The sequence below is a fragment of the Vipera ursinii genome (assembly GCF_947247035.1).
Source record: "Vipera ursinii genome assembly, chromosome: 3".
Lineage (NCBI taxonomy): Eukaryota > Metazoa > Chordata > Lepidosauria > Squamata > Viperidae > Vipera > Vipera ursinii.
In genome coordinates, this window is record NC_139516.1 from 83,471,183 (window position 1) to 83,493,259 (window position 22,077).

General features: G+C 38.3%; 1 protein-coding gene across 2 annotated transcripts in view; it reads right to left on the minus strand.

Moving 5' to 3' along the window:
• Positions 1-2,256: 2,256 nt before the first annotated feature.
• The window catches only part of PALMD (palmdelphin), a 38,134-nt gene continuing 18,313 nt past the window's right edge, over positions 2,257-22,077 (minus strand). For both annotated transcript variants that reach the window (XM_083360577.1, XM_083360576.1), the window contains 6 exons: positions 20,123-20,253; positions 14,755-14,869; positions 12,703-12,736; positions 12,507-12,620; positions 9,358-10,425; positions 2,257-3,545 (listed from right to left, as the gene is read on the minus strand). In XM_083360577.1, coding sequence (XP_083216703.1) covers positions 3,502-3,545; positions 9,358-10,425; positions 12,507-12,620; positions 12,703-12,736; positions 14,755-14,869; positions 20,123-20,253 — 1,506 coding nt within the window. In that variant the 3' untranslated portion in view covers positions 2,257-3,501. The remainder of the gene's footprint in view (positions 3,546-9,357; positions 10,426-12,506; positions 12,621-12,702; positions 12,737-14,754; positions 14,870-20,122; positions 20,254-22,077) is intronic.

Genomic DNA, 22,077 nt, shown 5'->3' on the forward strand with positions numbered 1-22,077 from the left:
GTACCGACATTTTTTTTTACAAGAAGCTCCTTTTCCTTGAATTTTTTTTTGAATTCAAGATGTTTGCAAGAGGAGAATACCCTTTTGAAGTATTTATTACAGATTTTTAAATTGAGATGTGCAATGACACGTATTATTCCAAGAGTGATGACAATTGTTTGAACATTGTTACTTCTTGTCACTTCTAAACACTTGAATATGTTTGTAGACTACCTCTTTCTCTTGAAAGCAACTAGGTACTATATTGTCCTCTTTAGCATGTATTTAATGAATGATGTCTAATATATTGTTCCTAAAGTTAGGATGCCCTCTAATTGTGTCCATCCATTGGCTACCCTTCTGCTATAGACCCCTGGGGGTGTTCTACAGGGTTAGAAGTACCTCTAGAGAAGAAGTCAGATGTATGTAGGTGATGCTGCTGGGTTTGGAAAAGTCAGGAATTAGATGGAGCTGTCTATGGAAATAGGCTAAAAATGTTCATGTAAAATTCCATTCCACATTTTCAAACAGCAATGCAAGTTACTAGATTTCTTTGTCTCTGATCCTAAAGAGGGTCCAGTAAAAAGAAACCTTTCAACTCAGTCTTCTTTGGTGTCAGGCTATTTCCATGACTTATTGTGCTCCATAAAAATGATGTTCATGACCAGCAACACTGTAGTTTTATAGGTGTATATTGCACACCAGTGATTTAATATTTTTAATTTCATGAAATTCTTGGTCCCAGTTTTTGAAGGGAATTTCTTTATAACTTCTAAGCAATGTTTAAATATATAGCTGCTAGTCATATTACTATTTGCTGCAAATATATTTGCCATTAAAGAGTTTGTTCACCTGTTATGTTAAGTATAGAGTATCGTATCTTCTTAAATTCCTATGACTTAGTTTTTATGTAGTTGTAATTTTGCTAGAGATTTTTCTCTAGGCAGCAACTGTACCTATCGACTATGAATGAGTGTCTGAAAACTAATAACATTAAAATACCGAATTTGTGAGAATTGTGATGTCTAGAAATGGAAAGAAGAGATTGCTCTTTAAGACATTGAGGTCCCATCTAAGATTCTAGTTATTTTGAAATATGTCTGGTTCCAACCTTGCTTTTAGATGCAGAAATTATTAGTAAGGTGGCCACAGCTTCCATCAGAAAGTTAAAAACAGTCTTGTGAATGATTCGCAATATACTCCTGTGTACAAACTAGATTTTTGGAAGCTGCCCAGAAAGTAAAAAAAACAACAACACACAAGTAGACAATGAAGTTCATTGGCTATCAGTGATGGCGAACCTTTTAGAGACCGAGTGCCCAAATGGCAACCCAAAACCCATTTATGTATCATTGGGTGCCGGGTGGGAGTGACGTTGGGTGGGCGTGGCTGCGGTGGTCACGGCAGACTGGGTTGGACTAAAGTTCAATCAATCAATTCCAACTTTGCGAGATCTTTTTTTTCCTGCGAGTTGATTGAATTTTTTTTTTGAACACGGCAGTGGAGGCCTAAAGCGAAAAGGTTTTATAAAATCCAGCTGAAGGCCTAGCACTGGGGCGACAGTGCACATGCCCATAGAGGGGGCTCTATGTGCCACCTGTGGCATGCGTGCCATAGGTTCGCCACCACGGGGCTAAGTTATTTCCAACTAGTTTTGGCAGCAGTACTTTTACTTCTCTGTCTAAGCCAGGGGTGTCAAACTGCCAGCCCATGGGCCGGATGCATCATAGCAAAACCGCCCCTACCCCATTGCCGGCAATGGCAAAAAAGTTGCGATCTGTTGCGACACATCACGTGACGTTGCGAGTTTGACATCCCTGGTCTAAGCCTTTCTGAGCTCTTTTTAACAGGTGGGCAGAAGAGTTTGAGATCAGTTTTTAAAAACTACAAGTCTCTTGAGAATCCAAAAAGGCAGAGAGATCTAGCTATAAGTTAAACAGGATCATTCTAGACAGCCTAAATCTGAAATAAAATCCATTGAGCATTCAGAATACGTAGGATTCTGGAAAAAAGGTTTTTCTCTTCCCCCTCATATTTTTCATCACGAATATATGAGTAACAGAAAATATTCAAAATATGTAAAGTAATTTGTAGCAGTGTATTTTAAATAGACTTTGACTTCTTCTGGGGAGGAAGATAGCTTCATAGTCTCATGTATGATGTATTGTTCATATATTTCCCACAGGATAAGCACATTTTAATTCCATTTTGGCCTTTTTATTAGCCACTTTCATTTCTAGAGAACATGCATAGTGCCTTCTGAAGTATTTTTAGATTGAACTCTTAAATACACAGCTGAGTACTGAAAAAACATTTCTACAATTGAGACACTGTGTGGTGCTCTTGATTAGGTTTACAGCCGTAGCTCGTCATGTTGAAGTTGTCCATAGCAGTCTAATCTTCCCAAGAGAAATATGTTTTAAAAATGCATATTAACAAAAGCCCTAAATTACACGAGTATTTTTTGGAACACAAATATGAAATACTGTCTCCAAATATATAGGCTCAATCAAACCAGAAAGCCTTGCATACTACCATAATAGAACACTCTGATTTCTGGGCCACGCTGCATTCAGAAGCATGTAGCTAGTAATGACCAGATCAATTTGTTATAATCCAGTTTCTGAGTAATGATGTGTGTCTAATCTAAGTACTGAGATACCGTGATGATAAATGCAAGCTTTGGTATAAAAACTTGGAGAGGTGCATACATTCCAGCTCAAAAGCAAAGTTTTATCAGAGAGCTAGAGGAAAGAAAAAGAACTGTTGTACAAGGATGCCTTACTGGCTACATTCCAAAAATGATCAATAAACAGAGATAGGAATACAGAAAGCAAATGATGTGAAAGATCGAGTGGCCCCCATTTCCCAAACAATGGTGAATTTTCCAGTGTTCAAAGGAAAATGAAAAGTGGCTGCCTCTCCAGGATACATTACTATTGAGGACGTTAGAGGTGCTTCAATGGCTTTATCTACCAGCCATAATAAAGCTCTTATTCCTCACAGTGAAGAGCTGGTCAATGACATGGTTTCTGCTGGCTATGCTTGAGGTCTTCAGCTTCCAAGATCAAACACACACGTGGAGAATGCTTTTGACAAGTTTGAAAAACACTGCTGAAATGGAATAGAGTTTAGTAGGAATTGGAAAGTCAGTTCATATCGTACATTCCTGTTTAGGCATAGTCAGTAAGAGAGGAAGATGGACAATACTTCTTCAACAAAACTCTAGATGCTTTTGTATTCATGACACTGGCCCTTCAGCTCTTATAAAATATAACAAGGCTGACAAATTCCTAAGAAATGCCACTAATTACTCCTTGAGGAACACACTGTTTTAACAATATTTATGGATCAGGGTATCCATATATCAGGACTGGCAAACATTCATTTTTCTGTAAAGTGCCATTATTCTTATGGATGTATTGTTGAGTAAATAAAAGCTACCCAGGTCCAAAACATAGAAAATTCTTCTTTTGCTTTTGTTAAACTGCCAAACTTTGAGTATTATATCACTCCAGCTTTTTAAATCACTTTTTTCCCCAGTTTTGCCATTCTCATTCTCAGAGCTGTAAAAAAAAGAGCAAAAGCAAAATATTATATACTGATATTATTATGTAAAATTATAGTATTAATTAGTGAGAAGTGCCATACTTACCTCATAAGATTACTCCCAGAAAGTTCTGTTACGTTAGTGTAAAAGAAGATCAGAAATTAATACACATACTATCAAGTTACAACATAGCCATATGAGAAAGAATGGATGATATTTGAACGTTTTGTTATAGCGACAACTGAGTCTGCAATCCAGTCTACTATTTACCTAAATAATTTGGCTTTTCATTACAAGTCTAGATTTCTGTGTGTAATGAATATAAAAAACCAATGTAAGGGATAGTTTTCCGCCTTGCGCTAATATCTAAAATGGAATTAAATTTTCCTATGGTATCCACTTTTCTAAAACATTTGTCCACTTTTCATGGATTAAGCATGTCACTAAGTTTAGAAGTACAGGTAGTCCTCAACCTAACTACAACTGAGCTCCAAATTTCCATTTCTAAGCAAAATAATTGTTAAGTGAACATTTCTTCACAAAATAATTAAGTGCTCCATTTTATGACCTTTCTTACTACAGCAGTTAAGTGAATCACTGCAGATGTTAAGTTAGTACCATGATGGTTAAGTAAACCTGGCTTCCCCATTGCTTGTCAGAAGGTTGCAAAAGGTGATCACATGACCCTGGGACATATGCTGCAATGGTCTAATGGTGAAAATTGGTCATAAGTCACTTTTTTTCAGAGCGATTGTAACTTTGAACAGTCACTAAATGAACTGTTGTAAATTGAGGACTACCTGTATGTTGGCTAAGGAATTCTAGGAGTTAAATTTCCCATGTTTGCAAAACACTGCCATAAAGCATTGAGTGACTCACGTTTCATCTAGATGCCCTTCCTTAAAATCTCAATTCTATTTTTAAGACAACTTTAATATGAATGCTGAGGATTTTAAGCCCATCATTTCTATTTTATCAAGATGTGAAACAATTACAATGTGAAGAGGCTTTCTTCCAGTCCACAGTTGCTTTCCTTTTGATCTTACACCAAAAATACAGGTCCTTTATTATACATTGTCAGTCCATCCTATATTTAACTTTATTCCTTAGTGCATTTTAGGCTTTGGATTTCTACAATGTAAACTACTTTATCTTTTCTAGTAAAAAGACTGCCACTGATTTTAGTGGTTCTAGACAAAGGAATTTTGCTGAAAATATTCCAAGAAAAGAGTGTTACTCACTTCACAAACAACCCATTGTACGTTGCTACCTTACTCTTCCTGGCTTTGTTTCCCTTTTAGCACAAGCAGTATAATTATGAGATTGTTTTGGAAAATTACTCATTTCCCTGTATTCTCTGATTATTCAATATGTGTTATGGCCGAGGGACAATGTGTGGGGAAAGCTATGGAGGAGGGGACCAAGGCAAAGGCAATCAAACTGCTTCAATAGCAAATGCTATGAGGGCATATCTATAGCTGATGTGCTTATTTCAATTCCGTAATGCGAGCTCAGACTGGTAGGGCAATAAGGAAATTGTTGATCAAGAGAAAGTACTGACTAAATCAATTAGCAAAGCATACAAGTGTATTGTATGGACAAAATTAGGATACTCATTGTCTTTTGGGTTTCTTTTAAGCAGCATTACAACATTCCATTTGTTAAGGGGGGAAAACAAAAAACTACCAACTATAACTTAGAAATATCTTACAGACTCTATCTTTCAATACTTGGGAAGTCCATAACCATGGAATCAAAGACGCACATCAGCAGGTGATCAAGTACTCTGTCATCAGTTCTTACATTATACCACACAGACTTAAGTCCTAGCCCTGTGATGGCCAACCTGTGACCCTGTGTGTTAAAAGGTTACACGCCACAACATTTTGGATGACACGCCACCATTCAACACTTGACAACTGTTTTGAAAACATGCCTTGTTATCACATGATTTTCAAAGGCTGTGGAGATTGAATGAGAATGGGGTGGGTTGTCATGTGGCCTCTGAAAATCACACGGGAATGGTGTGTGTGTGCTTTTGCACAATTTTTGGAAGCTGCAGAGGCTGTGGAAGAGCAATCTCTGAAGCTGCTTCAAGAATGAAGGTCTTGTGTGACCTGGAGCAGCTTCAGGTAGGCTACAGGGGCTTGAAAACAGAAAGAACATCACCTGATGGTAAGATGGCAGATCCTGAGGAACACAGGGGCCATTACATCATTCTCCAAGGTATGTGTGCCTTGGGGAAGGGTGCAAGGGGATCTATTTGAGGGGCAGTTGTGCACTAGGGCTGAAGTAAAGGCTCAGACCTTTACTTCAGGCCCAGCCTTGCCATCAAGTGCCAGTGTTCAGGATGGCTGAGAACAGGGACAATGGTTTCTCTCTTGTTCAGGTGTGTGGGTGTGGGTGTGAGAGACCCACCCACCCACCCACCCACCATGAGAATGAAGCATTTTCCACATTTTTGACACATGCCGAAAAGTTCACCATCATTTTCCAGTCCTTTTACTAGCAACATACTAGCAACAAATGGGAAATTTGGCCCATCAAAACAGACACCCAAGCTGAGATTGGCCCCCCCACATACAGAGAATCTAGATTTCCAGGTATCATTAATATTTTTGTATGCAAAGTGTGGTTTAGGGTTCCAAAATTTGCACAAAATTAGTACAGTATGTTCAAACCACACTTATTAGAGAAGTATCACAAAAATAAAGATTCCTGTGGAAAAGATGCTTGAGTGGTAGAAAATATATATACAGAAAATACATACAAATAGTCCTGAAGTAGTCCTGAATTTGTTAACAGCAGATCCTAGAAAGATGAAATATCTAGCACAAGCAATACCGAGAATGGCCTGACTTGAGTTTCTACACAAATATATTTTGATTTGAATCTGCTTGAAGATAAGTATGCATTACAGGCTTGCCCAAGAACATTTGTTTCTCAGCTTGGCTGATGTTTCCTACAATTGGTGTCCCAAGGCATGCTGAATTTAATCCTGGACCATATAATAATCACAACTAATACCTACTGCCTGATTCCCCCCCCCAAAAAAAGCTAAGCACAGTCAGACCACCACCATGAATTCCCAGGTTTGTAGGTCAGAGGGGGAAATCAAATATCACAGTAGAAGACAATGTCAAATTATTCCTATAATATTGTGAGGAGAACTTGTGAATCCAGCTGTGAAATCACTTGGAACTTAGCTCAACTCGAGAGATTCACTTCTAATCTTTCTTTTAAAGACAAATTGATGGCAGTTCAATTTCAGTTAAGCTTTACACTGTGTGAAGAACTATTTCCTTTTTTATTTCTTGAATCTCTCAGCAATCACCAAATCTGCTGCTAGATTGTCCTACAGGGAAATTCCATAGAATACGGAGGGTAATCATGCAATAAAGTATCTTCTTCAATGGTTTTGAGGAGACCATAGATCTACTTTCCCCTCTGCTCCATCAACAAGATGGTTTAATCTAGTACCTTCTATTTAAAAAAGCTAAGTCAGGTTTTAGTTATGAAAAACCCTGTTGAAGCTATACCCCTTTCAGCTTTAATTTCTTAACTTGTAAATCTTAACTTTGTTTTTAATTTCATTTTTAACTGTGCTTTTAGTCATGTTTGTATATTATTTTACAATGTTCTTTGTAAACCACCCAGAGCCACTTAAGTGAGGTGGGTGGTGTATAAATTTGATTAATACATAATGTTGGGCATTGGCTCCTTATAGAAATATGCTGTCAGGCTCAACTATGTTCACCTCAGATGTTTAAATCTCCAGGGATTTTTTTCCCTACCCAAAGGGAACCAAACTTGGACAGCCATTAGCTTTGCAATCTCTCACCCACTTAAGAATCTGAGGCATGTATAAGAATATGCCAGCTGTTCCTTTAATAAAAGGACACTGCTCCCTCATATACAGTACTGGTCTGCTACTACTGAGCTTGCATTTTAAACATGTGACATCAAACTAATTGCAGACTGTCAAGCTTTGCGAGTCAGGCAAACTGAGAAGGAAAGCCACACTGGTCTGCCACTCCAGGGCCACTTCAGGCTGAGGTATACCCTGGCCCAAATGCTGTGCTAACTGGATCATACTACAGTATTGTGAAAGCTTGTGATCCACCCGCTGTTGCAACACCTTTACTATTTGTTCTGCAGAAAACAGAGTGCCTTAAAGGTTCTAAGTCCACAGTGCAGGATTGAGAGACAGAGACACACACACACACACACAGAAAGAGAGACATAGAGCAAGAGAGTGAGAGAGAGCTCTATATTCTTCATAGCTATTCTAAACCCAAGGACACACTAGTCAGGGTATGATTGTTATAAAACAGGAAAGATTTGGTCTTCATTTCTCAATATACCTTTACAAAGTGTGTGCATCTGTGTGTGTGACTCTTGTCTGCAGAGAGATGTCTGCAACCTCCAAGCACTGAATGAGGCGAGAACTTGTACTATTTCATCAACACAGGTTTTTCTTCCATAAAATTCTTCTTGAAAGTTCGAGAATAAATAGGGCACATGTGGTTTATTGCTAGCTAATGTAATTGTTTTTTTGCTGTCTGATGAAAGAAACTTCAAGTCTCGCTTTCACTTGCACTTCTCCTTCTATTCCAACCACATCATGAGTCTGAGATCTGTATCACTAGTTGGGATCTCTAGATATCTGCCGAGGAAAACATTGTTCCCTAGACATTCTAACAATCCTTTATTTCTCGACAATCACTCCCTGTTCAGTACTTAAGCAATAATGAATAAAGGGAAGATCCTTTCTTTGCTTTGTCCATTAAATAGGATTAAAAGACCACTTTAGCGCCTCTTAGATGAAAAGCAAACATTTCATCTTAGACCAAATATAGGCTTGCATAAACAAAAGGCTTGATTGTATGAAGATTGTGCTACCTGTTTTGCACTCGTTGAAGGAAGCTACTATTAGTTGTATTTGCACTGACACAGAATAAAAATATGAACTTTGAAGCCGCTTGATTTTAAGGCTATTATGATCTGCAAAACATTTTGAATGCAAAAGATTGAAAGTGAGATGATTTCATGCAAAAGATTAGAAAATGTAACAGCTTTTATTAAAGGTAGATACACATCTGAGATTAATGTACAGACAGAAATGGATTTCTGTTTTTTTTACTATTAAAACAGGCATTCTCTGTTAAAACATGGTAAAATTATATATTAAAAGTTGCATTAAGTCCTATCAGGTGAAACGGGCACCATCCAATAATGATTAAGGCAAGACATATGAGTAAATTCCAAAAATGGAAGGAAAGGTTATTATTTAATCACCAAAATGCAATCTGAATTGATTTGCCATATATTGCATAGGTGCAATGAGAATTCTTAATGCTATTTTCAAAACATGCTTAAATTAGAAAGTTAAATATCTGATTTGCATTATTATTCTGATTAGATTTTAGTAATATTAAACAAACGTTCTGTTCTGATCTTAGATCCTTAGATCCTTCACATTATGATTGGACATTATTAAAAATTAAATGAGGCCCTTAAAACAAGGTTCCTCAATCTGCAGCTTCCTCAATCTGTACTTCATTTTCTATGATGTATAATCAGCATAGTATGTTCAACTCAACTTAACCATTGAAAACGTCAGTAAGGGATTGTGGAAAGTGGGAATTCAATTCATCAGGAGAATGTGAGGAAGGGTGGATTAGAATTGAGAAGAGCAGGAGGAAATTGGTTAGAGTTTGCAGATGAATCAGAATTAAAATGAAAAACAAGAAGAGGAAGAGAGTAATGTGAGTAATGAATCTGTTATACGAGAGCACAACAGTGCTGTGACTTGCCCATTTTTTTACCTGTTAAAGAAGGTTCTTCTGTTCCATCACTTGCTAAGTGGCCATCAAGTTGACCATTAAAGGTAGAACAGCTCAAACTTTCTTCCTGTTCTTTCAGTGACATGGAATTTTTGTACAGTGGCTTGTTTATGTTGTCTCCAAAAGTTTTTGTCTGTGAAACTGTGCATGTCTGATTGGATGGCTGATAGACCTGGCTAGAAGGACCCACCGGATGATAAAGAGGTGTCTCAATTTTTCTTTCTTCATCTTCACTGTCATCGCTGATGACAACAAGTTCCGCATGGATAATCCCATCATATCCACAGATTTTTTTATTTAGTTCATCATCATCCACATGTTGGTATCCCATGAAAATCATTGTAACTGGTTCTTCTGTATCATCCACATAACATGGCATCGCTTGGACCACGCTATAATTATCCTCACTCTCTAGTGTTACTGGAGAAGAGTTTCTGATCTTCTTATCTTGGTACTCCTTTATCTTTTGATAAGGCTGAGCAGTTTCTTGTGTAGCTTCTCTTTGAGAAGCTACACAAGAAGATACTAGCTTATTTTGAGGACTAACCTGTAGGGGCCTTCCTAACTGTTGACTAACTGGACAATGAGAGTTTTGCTGGCAGCTCTTTGAAGTATCTAGACCATCTTTTTTAATATCATGCCACTTATCCTTATCAACAAGTTCATTAGAAACATTGTCAAGGTGGCTGATCTTATTCTGGAAATTATCTTTTCCACCATTTGCCTCTTGGATGAATTTATTCTTTTGAGGTGTTCTGGGTCTGCAAAACTGGTTGGCATATACTGGCTCATGATATTCAGTGGGAGACTTGGATTGTTTCTCAGTTGCTTGTCGTAAGATATCCTCCACTTCAATTGGGGCAAGGTCATTCACATCATCATTCTTTATGCTCCCATTGGCACACACTGCATAGACAGACTTTCTGCCATCGTCATACACTTTGACTCCTGCTCCTTTAAATTCTTCTGAAGGAAGGGGTATTGTTGACAAAACTGTACTCTCACCAGTCTTCATGTCTTTTTTTACTTTAATTTCCATAGCAAACAATGCTGTAGGGAAAGAAGCAAGAAACCTTTTAAAAGGTAATTAGCTAATGATATTGTCAGATGACACAGCAAAATCCAATCCACTTTAATCCTTTATTTGCTTACGCCTAGTGGACAGAATCTTGCCGAACTAAAGCTATAACTTTCTAATCTAAAGATATCGATATATCCTGAGACATTCTAGGCTGTGGCTAGAACCTCTTCCCCCTTCTGTATCCAGCTCAGGATTGCACAGTGTCTTAATCTTGCCCTTTTTCTGGGACAGCTCTCTGTTGCCAACAGTGTCCTCCACTGCTCCTCCAGGTGCATATTGCATTACAAATAAACAACTTAAAAATCTATAGGAGATAACAGTAGACCTGTGTGCCAGCAAAGTAGGCTGAATAATTTCAAGCCTTGTGTGTGGGGAATTTACCCTACCCAAGTTAGCTCTTTACTTAAAATTCTTTTTCTCCATATAGGAAGTAAGTTACAGTATATTGAGACAAAAACTGCTAGGAAGTGGGAAGGAGTCAACACTAGGGAAAGATTGAGCACTTTCATCCAATCTACCTGCTTCTTCCAGTTTATGTCACACAAAATTTGATTTCAAATTTCAAAATTTGAAATTTCAAAGTTCAAAATTTGATTTCAGCCAAGAGGACATTGAGGAAGTAAACATAAGGCACATTTCCTCCTTATTCCTCCTGCTGTTCTTACCATGCATGCATTAAAGATTAGAATAAGGAAGCGCAGATGGCTTTGTTTGCATTGTAGAAATCTCAGTATAATACAATGTGACTTTATATAGGCTCAATTTTATTGTAATAAAATTGAGCCTATACATATAGGCATCTGGTAGAAGCCATGATGGCATCACGTGTATTATGATGTAAACATATAAATAGTGCAATTTCACAAATGACAAATCTCATATCATGTTGCCAATGATGAAATGACATATATATTTGCTCTTCTTGCCTTCCCTGAGGATGCCCCTGTTATAGTTCTGTGATACAGTGTTGATGGTCAAATTTAAAATGATATGTGTGTGTGTGTGAGCTTTGTTAACAATTTAAATGAGAACATGAGTCAGCTTCGCAAAGAAATCTATGCAAGTTAACATGCCAAAAATTTACCAGTAAATCTGTTTATCCAAAATACTATAAATCTTTTATGATTCATCAATTACCAGGAAATAGAAAACCTTTTTTCCCCAAGAGCTATAATTTGGTGGCCCATCTCCTGCCAAAAAAAATTGCATTCAGTCTGAAGCTTCTGCAATTATCACTAGCTACTTGCAGTGTGTCCCTGATTTTCTCAACTGAATGTCTTCCATATGTGCTGGATTACAACTCTCAGAATTTTAATTCATGCTGGTTGATCTTCTGGAACATGTAATCCAACGTATCTAGAAGATACCAGTGGCTGGACAAAACCAAATGCAGATAATAGAGGACTAGACAGTCATATTCAACTCTCAGAAGTGGTTGGAAAGCAGCCTGCAATCGTTTTAACTCCTTCCAATCTGAAAAAATAAAATAAAAAAACAAGAAGAGGAAACCTGCCTTGGCCTGATCTGCTGCCATTCCTACAGCAACAAAAATCCCCTTCCCCATTACACACACACACACACACACACACACACAAGACAATTTCATAGCCTAATGCTTTTCATGACAACTCTTTGTGCTGAAAAGAGGAGACAAACTGACACAACATTTCTTAGTTTCATCCCTGTTCTTTTGCTTAGGCTGCTAAAGTTGAACTAGTTACTGCCAGCTTCATCATATGTGAGCTAAGAATAAATCTGAGATCTCCAGCATTAAATATATTTTTGGAAAATGTGAACTTGTTTCACAGTGAAGCAGAATCCACATGTGGAAACTCATCAGTTTAAGCCCTCCCAAGTCATAATTTCCCTTAATGTGGTTACATGGAACGGAACGCATCTAGAAGGGCACCGAGTTAGAAAATGCTGGTTATGAACTTACGAAATAATTAGCAGCAACAACCATGTGTGCTGCTTTTATGACACTTAGGTTGTTTTCAAAAGGTAAGACCATACACATGGGTTTTCCTTGAATTGGACTGTTAATCTGTACCTTTTCGATTTTCTTCTTCATCATCTGTTTGCAGAGGACCTGCCTTTTTAAGTGCAGAAGGTCTGAAAGGTTTCGGAAGATCTGGTATGTTGGCATATATATAGTCAACTGGCTCTATAAAAATGGATAGTTAATTAGTACATATATCACTTCGGCTTTTGCATAAAATAATTTAATAAGTATAAGAGAAACATACCTTCTGTAGTCTCTACTCTTTCCACTTTCACGGACTAAAAAAAAAAAGTAACAAAGAATTCTGTGATTTTTCCCATCATTTAAAGAATTACAATACAATTGATTATTACTTTCTTTAGGTTAATTGATATAAGCCCGTGCTGGCGAACCAATGGCACGCGTGCCGCAGGTGGCATGCAGAGCCCTTTCTGTGGGCACGTGCCCCGTCGCCCCAGTCCTAGGCCTTCAGCTGGGTTTTATAAAACCTTTTCACTTTAGGCCTACGCCGCCGTGTGCAAAAAAAAAGGTTCAATCAATCAATCAATCAATCAATCAATTTCAACTTCTCGCAGGGAAAAAAAGATCTCGCAAATTTGGAATTGATTGAACTTTTTAATCCCACCCAGCCTGCCTTTACTACCGCAGCCACGGCCACCCAATGGACCACGCCCACCCAAGGGGTCACACCCACCCAATGGCACACACCCAACCAATGGCCCACGCCCACCCGGCACCCAATGATACGTAAGTGGGTTTTGGCTTGCAGTTTGGGCACTCGGTCTCTAAAAGGTTTGCCATCACTGATATAACCAATTCCATGTGGTGACTCAGGAATATATCCCATGGCATAGTTTTCAATAAATGTGCGTAAGATGTCAGCTTTAAAAGTAATTGGGATTGAAAAATAATTTCTATAAAACAGAGAGGAGCAATAGTTTGGTACCCAAGGGTCATGTTTTAATAGGAAGTGAGGGAGGGGGACGAAGGCTGAAAAGTGAGTGGGACCATATTTTTGGAGAAGAAAATTTCCTGTGTCCTTGCCGTAATTATATGGGCTGTTTTATTGCGTTTTTTAAAAAATTGTTCACAAACCTAGTATCTTACATTATTGTGTGTGTAGTTGGGAAAAAGAAAGGGGGAAGGGAATCATTACAAAAAAAAAATGGCAAAGAATTCACAAAGTGGAAAGAAGCAAAACAGTAAAAAGCCTAAACTCTCTCAGAGCCAGGCTGTTATTATAAAAATCCAGATCAGCTCTAGAAATCAAGGTTTCTCTCTTCCCAAAAGGGAGCAAGCATTTCCTTGGGTATTAAAATGATTACAAAACCTTTTTAAGTCATGGGTGTCAAACTCGATTGAGTCAGGTGACGTATCGTGACGTTTTGCAACGTTTTTTTGCCTTTGCGCATGACGGATCCAGTTTGACACCCCTGTTGTCATGGTTCCGATTAATGAGACAGTTCAAACAAAATTCAAGCATTGTTTATCTAAAAAGTCTTAATAATGAAACAAAACATCGGCACTCATGGAGGGATGCCAGAATCTGAAATCTCCTCCCCTAGCCCATCGTATCATACACAATTCCCACCCTTATTTACATGTCATTAATCACATTGTCCAATTAGTTTTACATAGGAAGTTTAAGTGGTAAATGTGTTTGTCATTTCCAGTCAATAACACGTTTTTTCCTCCATGTCTCTGTACTACTATATTCTCAATAAAGCTGAGAAATTTCCACACTGTACCAATTGCATAATACTGTATTTGAGTTTCAGAAGAAGCTTCTGTGTTTGTTCAGACTTCTTCCCCTGAAGGATGAATAAATATACATCATTCTTTTTCTTTCTTTGGGGGTTTGGAGAGAGCAAGGGAACATACTCAAATGTTCTTAACTTTTAGGTAATATACAGTTATTAGTTAAGGTCAAATAATTTCATGTTGTAATACTACTTCGGTGCATACCACAAAGTACAATTATATGCTGCTACAGGGTTAAAATAGAAATTTAGGGGGAAAAATCTTATAATGTGGAACAGATTTGGCAGTGCTAAAAAATCCAGGCTTGGTAATATAACTCAATTGATCCTGACATTTACTTTGTGTACAGTATCTGATCCTGAGCTTCACTTTTGTAAATTTTTTGGTAGTATTAATTTCTAGTGCTGTGCATCAGATTGTAGCCTTGAATATTTCCTTCCTTTCATCCCTGTGCCTACCTTAAAGTTCATTTGTTATTTTTGACAGATCAATTGACTGTATCAGCGGCAACAGGATTTCAAAATTAGATGCTGACCTTTATAATATCTTCTGTGGTCCTTTCAACAGATTTAAGTTTCTTCAAAATGGCTTTTTCTTTTACCGAGATTGTCAATTCTTCTTTCTCAAGATCCTCAATTTCTTGCTCAAGCCTGCATAGATGTAATATTAGGTAGACCCCAGATTAACAGTAATGAATACATGACAGAGAACCATTTTTTTTCTCAATTTGGCACTTGCTGGAGATCAACTCCTAGAATTTGAAGGCTTTGGAAATTGTGGGAACTGCACTCCCAACTCAGAAAAAGTCTGTTCCAGAATCAGGATTGCCCCAAGGTAATTCGTTGCCTGCTTCCATGTACAATATCCATGTACAATATCAGGAGCCATGGTGGCCCAATGGTTAGAGTGCAGTATTGCAGGCTAATTCAACTCACTGCCAGTGGTTTGATCCCGACTGGCTCAAGGTTGACTCAGCCTTCCATTCTTCTGAAGTCAGTAAAATGAGGAGCCAGATTGTTGGGGGGGGGGCAAAATGCTGACTCTGTAAACCACTTAGAAAGGGCTGTAAAGCACTGTGAAGCAGTATATAAGTCTAAGTGCTATTGCTATCTACACAAATTAGGAACCCCTGTATCCTGTTATTCTCTCCAGTTAGTTTGCATTAATGTCTCTTTCTCAGGATCAAGAGCCATGGTGGTGCAGTGGTTAGAATGGAGTATTGCAGGCTAATTATGCTGACTGCCAGCAGTTTGATTCTCACCAGCTTAAAGTTAGGGTTAGGCTCAGCCTTCCATCCTTCCAAAGTTGATAAAATGAGGACCCAGATTGTTAGGGGCAATGTGCTGGCTTTGTAAATTGCTTAGAGAGGGCTGTAAAGCACTGGGAAGCGGTATATAAGTCTCAGTGCTATCGCTGTATCTAGCTGAACTAGCATTTCAAACTTTAACAGGACATCACCGTGCCATGTTTAATGGCAAACAGAGTTTGGAGGAAAAGTGGTGGTAGGCTACTGTCACTATCCTTCCACCTCATCTACCAACTTTTACTGCAGGAAGCAGACACCTTATTCTGCAAAGTGGCTAGGTGGACTCTGCCCGAACATGAGGTTGATTCAAAACTTATTTGCCTGCATCAGGAGCAGGCAACCTTTTGGTGCCAGAACCTGCACCGAATACAGGTAGTCCTCGAGTTATGGCCCCAATTGAGCCCAAAATTTATGTTGCTAAGCGAAACATTTGATAAGCGAGTTTGCCCCATTTTACAATTTTTCTTGCCACAGTTAAGTGAATCACTGCAGTTGTTAAATTAGGAACACCGTTGTTAAGTGAATCTGGCTTTCCCATTGACTTTGCTTGCCAGAAGGTCACAAAAGGGGATCACCTCACCCTGGGACCTCACCGTCATAAATGTGAATCCAGGTGTCAAGCATCTGAATGTAAATCACATGACCATGGGGATACTGCAATAGACGTAAGTGTGAAAAATAGTCACAAATCACTATTTTCAGTGCCATTGTAACTTCAAATGGTCACTAAATGACCTGTTTTAAGTCGAGGACTACCTGTATTTTTAAGGTAGCCAAAGACCACAATGGATGGGGGAAGAAGTAAAATAGCCTAAAGCCGTGTCATATATCTGGTCCTAACACAGATTTTTTATTTTTTGCTTTGACTGAGAAGAAAGTTTGACAGGTAATCATTTTTTTAACAATACAATTTTCATGCATATCCTCAAATGGTAGAAAAACTTTTGACAGTGATTTTTTGACTGAGAAAAAGTTGGGGAAACAGATGAAACTCTCGTTAGTTAGATTGCCCAAATCCAGCACTCGTTCATATGGAGAAGCTGTGACAGACAAACCCTGCTTTGTTTATAGCTATGACACTAGTAATGCTTCTTTTGTTGCTGTTATTGTTGCATACTGAATATTGTTGCATATTGATTGGTTCAGCTGCTGGCCCAAAGGAAACACAGAGAATGTGATTTGGCTTTGTGTTCGCTCATTAGCTGCAACATAGGCGGTTTCCCACTTTCAGGAATTCTTGGCACCTGGGATTCTCCTCACTTTTTGAAGCAAAGGCATGCAGCAGCTTGCTGCAGTGTCCTTGCAACAAAAACAGCAGCTTTGCAGAGCCCCGGAAGAGGGCTGGGTAGGCTTTGTCCTCGTCTACAGCACCCCCCACCCCTCCCTCCAACATGGCTAAGTCAACACAAGAGCTAAGAAGAGGGCAGGGCACCGGTTAGCCTCTTAAAATATTATTTTAGTCACAGGGTAAAATAATATAGGCTTAAGCAGGAGAGCAGGGCAATAATGAGAACTCTAGGCTGTTGTGAAAAATACTGGTGGCAATTCAGAAGGAAAAAAATTGGTAGATTACTGCAATGCCCTCTACATGGGGCTGCCCTGGAAGACCACCCAGAAACTTCAAGTGGTCCAGATGGCAGCAGTGCGCACAGTAATGGGGCCCCTAGGATTGCCTGTGTGATACTTCTGTTATGCAAGTTGCACTGGTTCTCGGTTTCTTGATGGGTGCATTTCAAGGTGTTGGTCATTACCTTTAAAGTAGGGCCAGGCTATCTGCTGAATGTCCTTTCCTGAAGGACATCTAACTCGTCTCACAGATCAGATAGGGTGGGATATGCTCCTGGTCCCTTCCCCCAACTATTGTCATATAATGGGAGCCAGGAGCATGCCTTTTCTGTGGTAACCCCTGCCCTATGGAAATCTGTTAAACAAAATCTCAGCCCACATCTCAATATTATCTTCTAAGGATCTGAACTACTGAGGAATTTTCCAGAAATGCACCAAGGTGATGGAAGGAAATATTTTCCACTTTATATTCTGGACAGTCCCTTTTGTATGCCAGCACTGTAGAAAAACTTGACGTAAAAAAATATACATTTCTTTGCGCCATTGAGGCGTTGTCTTGGAACTGAATTGCTTTTATTTGGCATGGGCCTGAACATTTGTTTTCAGCTGCCAACGTTTATCTGAAAATGGATTATTGGATGGAGAGTGTCAGTGTAAAACTGATTTGCACTGGTGACATATTCTACCAGAATTAGAATTGGTTGGTATTTATCTTATTAAAATGTGCTCATAGAGCACAGAACACAGTAAAATCAATACTGAATTGTGTGTTATGTCTTGTGCTCTGTTCTCAAGCCTCACATTCCATTTGCTCTGTGATGATATAGACCAGGGGTAGGCAACCTCGGCTCTTTTATGACTCCTGGACTTCAACTCCCAGAATTCCTGAGTCAGCATATCTGACTCAGGAATTCTGGGAGTTGAAGTCCAGGAGTCACAAAAGAGCCGAGGTTGCCTACCCCTGATATAGACCTAGGAGTGTAGTGGATGCCTGGCAACCTTTTTGATTTAAACCTGATGACATTTTGCTAGGAATCAGTTGATATCTATTCCAATAAAAGGCATAATGTAAATATATACCAAAACAAAACCATTCCAGAATAGAGAATAGTTTGGAATAGATTTGCGTGTGAAAGGTCAAGATCAAACTAAAAGGAAATATGGGCTAAATACCAGAGGTTAGCAAACCAATGTTTCCAGATGTTTTGGATTTCAATTAGCAAATGGCCCATAGAAATGCACCTTGAGAGTTGTAATCCAAAACATAAAAAGGGTTCTAGGCCTCTACTCTTACATTAATCAAAAACACAGCTATCAGTTCTCTAAGAACAATGGATTTTCCTGGAGCTGTTTTCTACCCAATAGTCTGGGAAAAGGAGAGAAGAATACATAGGTTTTTTTTTATATCATTCAAAGGTATTAGCCAGAACTTAAAGCACAGAACAGACTATCTGGGATATCCAAGATCTGTTTTTTTTACATTAATTCCCATTAATTTAACCCAGAATGGCTAGTGGCTATAAATTATAAGAGCTGTAATTTAAAGTAAAAGACTTTTTATTCCAAGCAGGAGATGACTCATCAAATTTGGGTACCAGAAAAAATTGTGTGTTATTAAACAGAGATAATGACCTATTACCACAAACTAGGTTAAGGTTGAGGTGCTTTTTAGTCACATTTTCTGACTTCTGAAAGGAAAACAAATTAAGGAAAATTCAAGATTCTGGCTTTGGAGTAAAAAAAACCCCACTGTTTATAGATGGGATATCTATACCAGTCAGCAGAACAGATTAGAAATTTTATTATTATTGGGAATACTGTTCTGCTTTGCTTTTTCTACCTTGGTGGTAGGAAGTTTGTTTCAGCTACAATTCAGTTTTTTAATGTTAAGCAATTCCAATTTCAATTTAAACCAAGACAGCTTTTAAAGCTAAAAATGATCTCCAGGAAAATAAGTTCCTGCAGGTTCTCTTAAATGTCTTAAGTGGTTTCAAATACTATTACCTTCAAGACTGGAAATCCCCTTTAAAACTCAAGACTGGCTGTCTGCAGTAAAATATGGCTCCAAATATTATGTTTTTAAAAATAGAAGCAGGTTAGTGAACTTTTGAATGATAGTTTCACCTGCTTTAGAATTACATGACTAAGAAAACTTCCCATGTTGGTTTGATAGTGGACTATTTTTTTCAATGGGGCTATAAATCTCCTTCCCTTATGGGATATCTTTATTCAAGAGACAATAGAGGACTTGTTGTTATGGAAATGTGACACCAGTTATAATTCCAAGTGGCCTTTTATTTAAATAATCTTAATACTGGATCACTTTTAGTAAAATTAGATCAAATGTCTTACCATCACCTAGGCTGATGGTATATTTGCTACACAAAGATTTGGACACTGCAATAGTACCAAGGTAAAATTTAGGCAACATATTCTATTGGTTTATCATTTTTATGTGGGGTCTCATTTTGATCTGGCCTTAGTTAGCCTTAGCAGATCTAATTTTGTAAAGTTTTTGCTGTCTCTTTACTATCGGATTTTTTAATATTAGCTATCCAACTGATGATTAAGCTAATAATTAGGAAAGATTGAAGCTTTTAATATTTTGTCAATAATTGACCAGTGCTTAACATTTTCTGTTTATTTTTTTCTGCATTGCCTAGTGCCAGGGGTAGGCTACCTCAGCTCTTTTATGACTTGTGGACTTCAACTCCCAGAATTCCTCAGCCAGCATGGCTCAGCTTGGAAACCTCTCCCCTTCCCCTCAGCATGGCTGGCTCAGGAATTCTGGGAGTTGAAGTCCATGAGTCATAAAAGAGCCGAGGTTGCCTACCCCTGGCCTAGTGTAATAACTGTAGTTCTTTTTATACTCTGTTCTGTTTCATGTTAGATGTCTTGACTGTAAAGTTAGTATTATTATTAAATAGCTGGCCCAACAAATATTAATCCTGTTAGGGAAAAAACAAATATTCTTCTGATCCCAAGGGCTTATATTGTTAAACACCAATAAGGAAGAAAATGTAAGTTGTACCTGAGAATATTTTGTTCCAGTTTCTTAATTCGGTGTTGATCTTCTCGATGTTGGTTTTGCATTTCTTTTTGTTCCTCTGGAGTAAGGGTGCTTAATCCATCCCAGAGCCATTTCTCACGCAGAGCTTTTTTCTATAGATATATTTAAAAATTCTGGTTAAGAATTTCATCTATCATACTTTTAGCACATATTGCCATCATGGCTAGATGTCAGTTCTGTCCTGTAGAATAAGCAGATGAATGGTATCATTTGTTATCATTATCAAGTTCAAGTTACTCAAGTTCCATGAACTAATTTGTTATCTCCTTTTCTTACCTCTGCCCCATCCGTAGGAGGCAGGAACAGCTGGACAGGCATAATTTTATTTCATTTCTATATAGGTAGCCCTTGACTTACAACACTTCATCTAGTGACCATTCAAAGTTACAGCATCACTGAAAAAAGTGATTTATGGCCGTTTTTCACACTTACGACCGTTGCAGTGTCCCAGGGTCACGTGGTCACCTTTTGTGACCTTCTGACAAGTACAGTCAATGCGGAAGCCAGATTCACTTAAAAGCCATGTTACTAACTTAACAATTGCAGTGATTGACAACTGTGGCAAGCAAGGTGGTAAAATGGGGCTTAACTCCCTTAACAAATGTCTTGCTTGGCAACAGAAATGTTGGACTCAGTTGTGATGGTAAGTTAAGGGTTACTTGTCATTTTCTACCGTTTTGGTGTGATGGTCATAAGCAAACTACCATGGGAAGTTTCTGGGGGGAAAACTGATCGTTTTGTTTAGCTGGAGAATGGAGCCTGGCCAAGAATGCCAGACCATTTTTTTCTAATGAATTCTGATACAAATAGCTCAATCAATTCCACTCGGTACAATGAAGCAACCTGTGGAGTGGGAACCTGTGGATTTTCAGATCTTGCTGAACTATAAATTTCTGAGGACTCAGCCAGCACAGCTAATGCTGGGAGCTGCAAGTCATCAAAGCAATGGGAATCACAGGTTCCCTTTCCTCTTGCAACATGCTGACCTGTGCATTTGTAAGGATCAAAGATGAGACGATAGCAAGGGAGGAAGACTGTTTCATGTTAATCACGAGCGCTTCAAGAACAATGCATCTGCGTGAGCTCAAAATAATTATGCCAAAAGCTGAGTGATGAGAAACGCAGCAAAATTAATCTGAAAGAAGTGGAGGAGGGGAAAATATAAATCAGAAAAGCAATGGGAAAGAGTAAGGTGTCTGAAGAAAGACAAAACGCATATGATATATGTCTCATACCTTTCATCAATCATCCCTTGAACTGGCTCAACAGGAAATGTAATGTATTTGGGTTGGAGATAAAATGCAATCTATATATTATCTCATTCATGTTTAGGTGAATTCTCATGTATACATGGAAGCAGGTGAGAAACATGTCTGAACTCTGTGTTATGCAGTGCCTTCTTAAATATCATGGCATCCTGCAATATAGTACACCAAAGAGAAGTTACTAATACTGAGTGATAAGCTAAGGCATTCAGAATGATATGAATGGCAGAAGGCTACATTTGCCTTGCGCAGATCACATTCCACTTCACTGTTATTACTGCCATTAAGACCTCATGCATGCATGGGATGTGTGCAGTCCCCCAAACTAGCCAGAAGCAAAGAATTCCTGTAATAGTTCTTCCGCAAACCATCATTCCGTAAACTGAAATAAATCTTGCCTGGGGTTAGCCGTGTTTCTGGTGTTCTGTATTATATTTTAAATAAACGTTTAAAGCAAAAATATCTTAGAAAGCCTCCTTTGAGACTCTACCTCCTGCTGAATTTTTTTATTTATTACTGATCAGCTATTTTAGCTTTGGTGTGAAAAATGTTATTTTTGGTTGGAAAAAGTGATAGGATAAAGGGGTGCAAAAATAGAGCTTCATACTTTTATAGGTTCATAATTCATATGGTGGAACGAATAGATTAATG